The sequence below is a fragment of the Acipenser ruthenus genome, chromosome 30 (assembly GCF_902713425.1).
Source record: "Acipenser ruthenus chromosome 30, fAciRut3.2 maternal haplotype, whole genome shotgun sequence".
Taxonomy (NCBI): domain Eukaryota; kingdom Metazoa; phylum Chordata; class Actinopteri; order Acipenseriformes; family Acipenseridae; genus Acipenser; species Acipenser ruthenus.
This window is the reverse complement of record NC_081218.1, coordinates 3025968-3037563: the sequence shown is the minus strand read 5'-3', so window position 1 is coordinate 3037563 and position 11596 is coordinate 3025968. Positions and strand designations below refer to the sequence as shown.

Here is an 11596-nt window from a genome sequence, read left to right as displayed (position 1 = left end):
ATTAAAGATATATTTCAATTTGAAAGTATTCAAGTGTTTTTGTTTCAGCCATGATAAAAGTGTGTAAAAAACAAAGTGTAATACAGCACAGTGAAAGCATGGTAAAGCATAGGGAAGCATTGTAAAGCACAGAGAGGTCTGGTAAAGCATAGGGAAGCATTGTAAAGCACAGAGAGGTCTGGTAAAGCATAGGGAAGCATTGTAAAGCACAGAGAGGTCTGGTAAAGCATAGGGAAGCATTGTAAAGCACAGAGAGGTGTGGGAAAGCATAGGGAAGCATTATAAAGCACAGAGAGGTCTGGTAAAGCGTAGGGAAGCATTGTAAAGCACAGAGTGGTCTGGTAAAGCATATTAAAAAACAAACCCTGGTAAACTAACCCTTATAAAAATGTCCCACAGTACAAGCATAGCAAAGTGTGATAAAGCGCAGTGAAAGCACTGTAAGGCATAGGGAAGCACTGCACAGAATAGTACAGTATGGTAAAGAAAAAAAAAACGACAGTTAACTTTGAAATAGCCGTTGTATTCACGGTATAAACCACAGCGGGTCACGCGGTTCTGGGTGGCTAATGGCCTTGGTTTCACCGCGAGCCTAATCACCAGCCAGGCACGCGTGGTTCCGCAGCCCTAAACTACATGAATCTGTAGTTTGAAAACAAACACATTTATAAACTACACAAGAGTCCAACACACGCTCCATATAACAATAAGAACGTAGACTATATTTTTATTAACCCTCTTAGTACAACACTTTTAATGAAACAAAAGAAGGAAAATGAATCAGCCATTTATAATAATAAATCACAATACAGCATAATCTTAATGCAGTGTCATTTAAATCCGATACAAAGAAATCATTATTATAATTATATTGATATCTTTATTAAGGGTGTAGCGATACACTAGTGTCACAATATGTATCCCGATATGCAGGTGGCGATGCATCCTGAAGGAGGCTACCTATATGATGCACAGCAACATCAAATTATCATTTCATGAATGGATCATTTTGTAAAGACAAGTGTATCGAGTTAGGGACAGTGCGTTTCCATATCAGCTATAAAACCCACCTCATTCAGGAACCGCTGGGTGAGCTACAGCGAGCTGTGCGGCTGTGGTCCTGTGTCACAATACACGCCTCTCTTAGAAATACCATGTAAAGAAAGCATCGCTATTCATCGATACAGAGTGAACAATACGCTCCTAGCTAGAACTACAGTTCCCAGCATGCCTGCTCACCTGCTGGCAATGGCGAGGGATGATGGGCGCTGTAGTTCTTTAATGACGCTGTGCGGCTGTGGTCTCGTATCACAATACAAACCTCTATTAGATATATCATGTAAAGAAAGCATCGCGATTCATCGACAGACAGTGAATCGCTGCAGCCTTAATATTTATCCTACTAAAAAGTTATAATATTTTACTGAAACTCAAATGAAAACTATTCCGTTCAACAGCAAGGGAGGCAAACTTAAATACCTTAAATTAAATATTCTTTATCTTTGGTGACCAAACGCTCCCTTAATTATTTGTCAATTCATTTTTTAACTAAATAAAAATATATATATATATATTTTAACTCGGCTGTGTTCCTTATCGCAAGCGTTATATTTTTAACATATTGCCAACTCTTGACATTTTTAATCTCACATCATGGGTCACAGCGTTGCCACATTCAAAATGATTAAGTAATATTGTTAGACAACAAATTTCACAGCCATAGCCATGATGATCTGGTTTGACCATGTGCTCCATGGACCTGTGGTTGAGGCTCTGCTGCCACCCAGTGTTCACGAAAGGTATTGCACCTCTATTTGGCTTTCCTTTTCCTTCCCCATCGCCTCTGGTGGTGGTGCTGCTGGTGCCCCCCCTCTCTGCGCCCCTCCCAGGATGGCATGGGGGGCTCGATCTCCCCGGGCCGGCCCCCCCGATCAGGAACACTGCCCATCAGAACCTGGAAGGAGGGAGAGAGTTACAATCAGATTCCAGGCATAGCAAGAAGACTCCCATTGCATAGCAGTTTGATCCACTCCTGGTTTTTACGAGGAGTAAAACATGACCTTGTTACCTATACGCTGTGGCTGATCAAGCTCCTAGTAAAACCTGGAATGGGTGAAACTGCTGTGCAATAGGAGTCATTTCCATTCCTACAATAAAAATGATAAAGGCATGGGAATGAGACTCCCATTGCACAGCCGTCTGATCCATTCCTGGTTTTACTATGCACCTGAGCTTGTTACCTGCACACTGGTGGTAATCAAGCACATACTAAAACCTGGAGTGAATGAATCTCTTGGATCCTATTTCCATCCTTGCAGAGGGCCTTTGTAAAAAAAATTTTAAAAAAAAAAAAGCCATGACGATTATCAGAAAGATATTATGGAGGCATACGTATAAGAAACATAAAAATATATATATAATGAAATAAACTAATAATAGCTTGCTTATCATCTGACAGTAGCAGCAAACATTCGTGTTTTAAGCAGATTTCTGCAAATTAAATGATGCGGGGGGGGGGGGGCAGTGACCCACCTTGTTGACGGCGCAGCTTGTCCCCAGCCGGGACGTCCCGCTGCTTGTCTTCACGATTCGGGACGCATCCTCGCGAGCAGCTAGCAGGTGGGACAGAGACACCAGAGAGACGGACGAGAGAGCGGCTTCGAGAGGGGAGATCACCGAGGACATACAGGAACTGCTGGCCTGAGAGAGGAGAGAGGGGGAGTGTACAGGGTGCAGTGCAGAGTGTAGGGTACACTGTGTAGTGTACAGGGTGCAGTGCAGAGTGTAGGGTACACTGTGTAGTGTACAGGGTGCAGTGCAGAGTGTAGGGTACACTGTGTAGTGTATAGTGTGCAGGGTATTGTGTATAGGGTGCAGGGTATAGTGTATAGGGTGCAGGGTACAGTGTACAGGGCATAGGGTGCAGGGTATAGTGTATAGGGTGTATTGTATAATGTATAGGGTGCAGGGTATGTTGTATAGTGTATAGTGTATTCTCTCACCTCGCCCCGCTCTCCCCAGTGGAAGGACTGCACTGTGACCTGGAAGCGTTTGATCAGCATGCGCATGCGGCACTCGTACTCCACCCGGAGAGCCTGGCTCACTGCAGCCAGCCGACCCTGCGGACAGAAACTGCACGCTTACTGCACAGATACTGCAAGCTTACTGCACAGACACTGCATGTTACTCGACAGGTCGAGCTAAAAGTTCCCATATCAATGTAAACCAAATCTGTGAGCTCCCCCTAGTGAATCCCTGGACTGTGATCTCGTACCCAGAGCTCGGGGTCCAGCTGCCTCTTCAGAAGGGGGTTCATCACCGCACTGTCAGGGAGACTGTGGAGACGCAGGGACACCTGCAGATAAAACACAGAGACACACACATCAACACACAACACAGAGACACACACACCAATACACAACACAGAGACACACACACACCAATACACAACACAGAGACACACACACCAATACACAACACAGAGACACACACACCAATACACAACACAGACACACTGAGACACACATCAATACACAACAGAGACACACAACACAGACACACACAACACAGAGACACACACCAATACACAACACAGAGACACACACCAATACACAACAGAGACACACATCAATACACAACACAGAGACACACAACACAGAGACACACATCAATACACAACACAGAGACACACAACAATACACAACACAGAGACACACACACACCAATACACAACAGAGACACACATCAATACACAACACAGAGACACACAACAGAGATACACATCAATACACAACAATACACAACACAGAGACACACACACACACCAATACACAACAGAGACACACATCAATACACAACACAGACACACACAACAGAGATACACATCAATACACAACAATACACAACACAGAGACACACAACACAAAAACACACAAAGACAAATATACACCCACAAACTGGATAGAATATACAGCAGCATCAGCCCATTGATTAAAATATTCACATCAGAATATACAGGCAACTTGCTGAATAACTGACTCTGTAGACACAGGGCTGAGACAGGCAGCTAGTGACTCACCGTGTTCTGAATATCAGTGAGCAGGGCTGGGTTGTGGAGGGACTCTGATTCGATCTCCAGGGCTTCACAGATGAGCTGCATCTCTCCCCTGATCTCGTCTCTGTCTCCGTCTCCGTCTGTCTCCACTGGGGGGGGCTCTCTTGCCTTGAGGACACGCGCCGCCTGCAGCTCTGACATTAGGAACTCTGCAAGGACAGGACGGGAGATTCACTGGTTTGAATGGTTTTCTCAATGTCGTCAATAGAAACACTAAAAAAAACAAATTAATTGGCAAACGTTTCCACTAGAAGTCTCTCTCAGTGTCGTCAGTGTAAATTCAATGGCAAACGTTTCCACTAGAAGTCTCTCTCAGCGTCTTCAGTGTAAATTCAATGGCAAACGTTTCCACTAGAAGTCTCTCTCAGCGTCTTCAATAGAAACACTAAAAGCAACTTAAATTCAATGGCAAACGTTTCCACTTTGAAGACACTGAAAAATAAACATTAAGCAAATGTACCGAGTTCAATAAGATAGGTATAGACAGACAGACAGACAGACAGACAGACAGACTGACAGAGACAGACAGATACACAGATAGACACACAGACAGACATACAGACACTAGCATCTCTCGTCACAATAGAAGACAGACAGCCCTAGTGCTGTGTGGCAGGGACTCACCCAGCAGGTTGTGACAGTTGTCCCTGCTGGTCAGCCGCGTGGTCACTTCTCCAGTGGTCAGGGCTGTGTAGGGGCAGTGCAGCTCGCTGACCATGCCGCTCACCTCCAGCTGAAAGCTGTCCGCCTCCTCCGGACCTGTGCAGGACACCAGAGGGCAGGGGTCAAAGGGTCAACAGGTCAGCACTCCTTCAACGACACTGTTTTCACTGTGATAATATTATAGTTATCATTACTGGTAGTCGTTGTCAGTGCTGGCTCTCACCCCGTGTTGGGTTAATGCTCTCTTCAATGGAGGGACACACACTCTTCAGCTGTGAAACCAACCAACTGCATAGACCGGTAAACTCCACACTCCTCGCACCCGCATCCAGAGCCGTGCCAAGAGCCGAGGGCTCACCCAGCGAGCCAGGGTACCTACAGCACGGAGGGGGGGGGGGGGCATATCAAAGTGTCCCATAGTAAAAGCACAACAAAGTGTGATACAGCACAAAGGTCTGGTAAAGCATAGGGAAGCATTGTAAAGCACAGAGAGGTCTGGTAAAGCATAGGGAAGCATTGTAAAGCACAGAGAGGTCTGGTAAAGCATAGGGAAGCATTGTAAAGCACAGAGAGGTCTGGTAAAGCATAGGGAAGCATTGTAAAGCACAGAGAGGTCTGGTAAAGCATAGGGAAGCATTGTAAAGCACAGAGAGGTGTGGTAAAGCATAGGGAAGCATTGTAAAGCACAGAGAGGTCTGGTAAAGCATAGGCAAGCATTGTAAAGCACAGAGAGGTCTGGTAAAGCATAGGGAAGCATTGTAAAGCACAGAGAGGTCTGGTAAAGCATAGGGAAGCATTGTAAAGCACAGAGAGGTCTGGTAAAGAATAGGAAGCATTGTAAAGCACAGAGAGGTATGGTAAAGCACAGGAAAGCATTGTAAAGCACAGAGAAGTCTGGTAAAGCACAGGGAAGCATTGTAAAGCACAGAGAGGTATGGTAAAGCATAGGGAAGCATTGTAAAGCATAGAGAAGCATTGTAAAGCACAGAGAGGTGTGGTAAAGCATAGGGAAGCATTGTAAAGCACAGAGAGGTGTGGTAAAGCATAGGGGAGCATTGTAAAGCACAGAGAGGTGTGGTAAAGCATAGGGAAGCATTGTAAAGCACAGAGAGGTGTGGGGAAGCATAGGGAAGCATTGTAAAGCACAGAGAGGTGTGGTAAAGCATAGGGAAGCATTGTAAAGCACAGAGAGGTGTGGTAAAGCATAGGGGAGCATTGTAAAGCACAGAGAGGTCTGGTAAAGCATAGGGAAGCATTGTAAAGCACAGAGAGGTCTGGTAAAGCATAGGGAAGCATTGTAAAGCACAGAGAGGTATAGGGAAGCATATGAAAAACAAACCATGGTAAACTAACCCTTATGAAAAGAGGGGGAGAGAATCGCATTTAGCCTACTAAATGTCGCATTTAGTAGGCTTTTTTTTTTTTTTTTTTTTTTTTATTACATACAAGTTGCATATATAATAGACTGAACAAAGCTGGCATTTGTCACGCGTGTTTGCATAATTAATATTATTTATTTATTTTATAACAACAGAACCTACCCCAGTATCTGAATCCTCGTCGCCATCTCTTCCATCATTATCAAGCAGGGATGCTTATCGCTCTCCGGATCCCGGCTCCAGAAATGAACCTCCAGACGGTACCAGAAACGGATCTGTACCGTTAATATTTGTGGTGGAACGACACGAGTCCGGTCCAGAATTATTGCAACGTGCTGGACTGCATTCCTATAACCCAGACCAAAACAACTGCGCACCACCCGACGAATCGATCCCGATAGAATCGGTGAGCAGACGACCGTAACAGATCCCAGATTTGTAGTTTGACTCGTATAGCGATGCACACAGGTATATACTGCATTACATCTGCTTAATTTAGATTTGATTATAGAGTGACACTCATAAACACACAGTCCCCGTTTAATTTTTAAATGTTAATCGTGCACTTATTTTAGATTTTAAAATAAGTGGTCAAATAAGGTCCTGTACATGATAAAACAGGCGAATTATCTAAAACCGCTCATTAATGTTCAATATCGTAAAGGAAATGATGCTGTCATTAAGGTAGTCTGGCTGCCGCACATATAGTTAGCTCAGCCCTTGGTTTCGATAACGTTAACAACACGATGGCGAGAAAGGCCATTCAGCACATCAGCGCTCGTCCGGTCTAGTAAGCATCACTCTGTGCGTGAAGACGTGTCCCCTTCCCTCTGTCCCAAGTCTGTTTCCTCTGAATGTCCACACTGTGTGTCCTCTGCCCCTGGTTTCTGTGCTGCGCTTCAGGTATTGCGTAGGGTAAACGTTGTCAACACCTATTATTATTATTATTATTATTATTATTATTATTATTATTATTATTATTATTATTATTATTTATTTCTTAGCAGAGGCCCTTATCCAGGGCGACTTACAGTCGTAAACAAAAATACATTTCAAGAATCACAGTACAAGTATTAATACAATTAAGAGCAAGATCAAAAAAAATACAATGACATATTTAGTCATTTAACAGACACCTTTATCCAAAGCTCAGGGTCACAGTGTTTGAAGTTCAGGGTCGCACACAGTGTTTGAAGCTCAGGGTCGCACACAGTGTTTGAAGCTCAGGGTCACACAGTGTTTGAAGCTCAGGGTCACACAGTGTTTGAAGCTCAGGGTCGCAGTGTTTGAAGCTCAGGGTCACAATGTTTGAAGCTCAGGGTCGCACACAGTGTTTGAAGCTCAGGGTCGCAGTGTTTGAAGCTCAGGGTCGCAGTGTTTGAAGCTCAGGGTCACAGTGTTTGAAGCTCAGGGTCGCACACAGTGTTTGAAGCTCAGTGTCACAGTGTTTGAAGCTCAGGGTCACACACAGTGTTTGAAGCTCAGGGTCACACAGTGTTTGAAGCTCAGGGTCACAGTGTTTGAAGCTCAGGGTCACACAGTGTTTGAAGCTCAGGGTCACAGTGTTTGAAGCTCAGGGTCACAGTGTTTGAAGCTCAGGGTCACACAGTGTTTGAAGCTCAGGGTCACACAGTGTTTGAAGCTCAGGGTCGCACACAGTGTTTGAAGCTCAGGGTCACAGTGTTTGAAGCTCAGGGTCAGTGTTTGAAGCTCAGGGTCACACAGTGTTTGAAGCTCAGGGTCGCACACAGTGTTTGAAGCTCAGGGTCACAGTGTTTGAAGCTCAGGGTCACACAGTGTTTGAAGCTCAGGGTCGCACACAGTGTTTGAAGCTCAGGGTCACAGTGTTTGAAGCTCAGGGTCACAGTGTTTGAAGCTCAGGGTCACACACAGTGTTTGAAGCTCAGGGTCACACAGTGTTTGAAGCTCAGGGTCACAGTGTTTGAAGCTCAGGGTCACACAGTGTTTGAAGCTCAGGGTCAGTGTTTGAAGCTCAGGGTCACAGTGTTTGAAGCTCAGGGTCGCACACAGTGTTTGAAGCTCAGGGTCACAGTGTTTGAAGCTCAGGGTCACACAGTGTTTGAAGCTCAGGGTCGCACACAGTGTTTGAAGCTCAGGGTCACAGTGTTTGAAGCTCAGGGTCACAGTGTTTGAAGCTCAGGGTCACACACAGTGTTTGAAGCTCAGGGTCACACAGTGTTTGAAGCTCAGGGTCACAGTGTTTGAAGCTCAGGGTCACACAGTGTTTGAAGCTCAGGGTCAGTGTTTGAAGCTCAGGGTCACAGTGTTTGAAGCTCAGGGTCGCACACAGTGTTTGAAGCTCAGGGTCACAGTGTTTGAAGCTCAGGGTCACACAGTGTTTGAAGCTCAGGGTCACAGTGTTTGAAGCTCAGGGTCAGTGTTTGAAGCTCAGGGTCACACAGTGTTTGAAGCTCAGGGTCACAGTGTTTGAAGCTCAGGGTCGCACACAGTGTTTGAAGCTCAGTGTCACAGTGTTTGAAGCTCAGGGTCACACACAGTGTTTGAAGCTCAGGGTCACACAGTGTTTGAAGCTCAGGGTCACAGTGTTTGAAGCTCAGGGTCACACAGTGTTTGAAGCTCAGGGTCACAGTGTTTGAAGCTCAGGGTCACAGTGTTTGAAGCTCAGGGTCACACAGTGTTTGAAGCTCAGGGTCACACAGTGTTTGAAGCTCAGGGTCGCACACAGTGTTTGAAGCTCAGGGTCACAGTGTTTGAAGCTCAGGGTCAGTGTTTGAAGCTCAGGGTCACACAGTGTTTGAAGCTCAGGGTCGCACACAGTGTTTGAAGCTCAGGGTCACAGTGTTTGAAGCTCAGGGTCACACAGTGTTTGAAGCTCAGGGTCGCACACAGTGTTTGAAGCTCAGGGTCACACAGTGTTTGAAGCTCAGGGTCACAGTGTTTGAAGCTCAGGGTCACACACAGTGTTTGAAGCTCAGGGTCACACAGTGTTTGAAGCTCAGGGTCACAGTGTTTGAAGCTCAGGGTCACACAGTGTTTGAAGCTCAGGGTCAGTGTTTGAAGCTCAGGGTCACAGTGTTTGAAGCTCAGGGTCGCACACAGTGTTTGAAGCTCAGGGTCACAGTGTTTGAAGCTCAGGGTCAGTGTTTGAAGCTCAGGGTCACACAGTGTTTGAAGCTCAGGGTCGCACACAGTGTTTGAAGCTCAGGGTCACAGTGTTTGAAGCTCAGGGTCACACAGTGTTTGAAGCTCAGGGTCGCACACAGTGTTTGAAGCTCAGGGTCACACAGTGTTTGAAGCTCAGGGTCACAGTGTTTGAAGCTCAGGGTCACACACAGTGTTTGAAGCTCAGGGTCACACAGTGTTTGAAGCTCAGGGTCACAGTGTTTGAAGCTCAGGGTCACACAGTGTTTGAAGCTCAGGGTCAGTGTTTGAAGCTCAGGGTCACAGTGTTTGAAGCTCAGGGTCGCACACAGTGTTTGAAGCTCAGGGTCACAGTGTTTGAAGCTCAGGGTCACACAGTGTTTGAAGCTCAGGGTCACAGTGTTTGAAGCTCAGGGTCAGTGTTTGAAGCTCAGGGTCACACAGTGTTTGAAGCTCAGGGTCACAGTGTTTGAAGCTCAGGGTCACACACAGTGTTTGAAGCTCAGGGTCACACAGTGTTTGAAGCTCAGGGTCACACAGTGTTTGAAGCTCATGGTCGCACACAGTGTTTGAAGCTCAGGGTCACACACAGTGTTTGAAGCTCAGGGTCGCACAGTGTTTGAAGCTCAGGGTCGCACACAGTGTTTGAAGCTCAGGGTCGCACACAGTGTTTGAAGCTCAGGGTCACACAGTGTTTGAAGCTCAGGGTCACACACAGTGTTTGAAGCTCAGGGTCAGTGTTTGAAGCTCAGGGTCACAGTGTTTGAAGCTCAGGGTCGCACACAGTGTTTGAAGCTCAGGGTCACAGTGTTTGAAGCTCAGGGTCACACAGTGTTTGAAGCTCAGGGTCACACAGTGTTTGAAGCTCAGGGTCACAGTGTTTGAAGCTCAGGGTCACACAGTGTTTGAAGCTCAGGGTCACACAGTGTTTGAAGCTCAGGGTCGCACACAGTGTTTGAAGCTCAGGGTCGCACACAGTGTTTGAAGCTCAGGGTCACAGTGTTTGAAGCTCAGGGTCACACAGTGTTTGAAGCTCAGGGTCACACAGTGTTTGAAGCTCAGGGTCGCACACAGTGTTTGAAGCTCAGGGTCACAGTGTTTGAAGCTCAGGGTCACACAGTGTTTGAAGCTCAGGGTCGCAAACAGCGTTTGAGCCGGGATTTGCACCTCCTGGTAACAAGTCCCTTTCTCTAACCACTGGACCACCAAGCCTTTCATTTTATTATTATTATTATTATTATTAATATTTATTTCTTAGCAGACGCCCTTATCCAGGGCGACTTACAATTGTTACAAGATATCACATTATGGTTCCTCGCATCACAAAGAGGAAAAAAGGCACCATTCTTATCGACAGTGAGCTGTGGTTCTGTATCATGATGCAAACCGCTATTGTGATTTATCATGTATAGAAAGCATCGTGATTCATTGATTTATCCTACTGAAAAGTCACAATCTTTTACGAAAAGAAACTTACAAGCAAACAATTCTATTCCACAGTGAGAGGTATTTACCTTACATATTCTTGATCTTTAGTGCTCAAACACTCCTGTTTTTCATAAATGCCAAGGCTTTGATGGTCTGATGGAGAATGTCTAAGCGCCCAGTTTCAAATCTACCACTCATAAATAAAAAAGATAAATAAGTGTGCTACCGCATGGCAGGTTTCACTACAAGTGATTAACCTGCGTGATCCCTACCCTAGGAAATCTCCAAGGAACCATCACACCTTTGGAAATAACACAGGCAAAGGGAACGTTTTAAGAAATACTAAAAGAAATATGATCCACGACCCAAGTCGACATTTACTTTACATGATAATATCGCATCTTAATAGGAAGGTGTGGGTCATTTGTATCGAGATTCAAAACCAGAAGCGCAGCTCACTGTAGTTCACTAGAAGCGGTTCTTGAATGAGTTTTATAGTTGGTATGAAAACATACTGTCCCTAACTAACCTAACAAAACAGTCCAGCACTAAAATGGTTTGATTTTATTATGCATCATACAAGTAGCCCATCAAGACTATTATTCACTCGTACGTATTATTATTAGTTTATTTAGCAGACGGCTTTATCCAAGGCGATATACAGAGACTAGGGTGTGTGAACTATGCATCAGCTGCAGAGTCACTTACAACTACGTCTCACTGGAAAGACGGAGCACAAGGAGGTGAAGTGACTTGCTCAGGGTCACACAATGATGCAGTGGCTGAGGTGGGATTTGAACCGGGGACCTCCTGGTTACAAGCCCTTTTCTTTAAACACTGGACCACAGTCCCATGATAAATACCGTATTACAACATGCATTTTGTTACA

The 11596-nt window shown here is 45.4% G+C and overlaps 1 protein-coding gene across 1 annotated transcript; it reads right to left on the bottom strand.

Moving 5' to 3' along the window:
- Positions 1-701: 701 nt before the first annotated feature.
- On the bottom strand, positions 702-7003 carry LOC117394607 (protein FAM98A-like). Its single transcript, XM_033992949.3, has 8 exons — positions 6319-7003; positions 5001-5152; positions 4739-4873; positions 4079-4263; positions 3275-3355; positions 3003-3119; positions 2533-2700; positions 702-1954 (listed from the first exon to the last, which is right to left on the bottom strand). Exons 1-8 carry the CDS (start codon positions 6354-6356, stop codon positions 1811-1813), a joined length of 1020 nt encoding a protein of 339 aa, XP_033848840.3. The 5' UTR covers positions 6357-7003; the 3' UTR covers positions 702-1810.
- Between the last annotated feature and the right edge of the window lie 4593 nt (positions 7004-11596).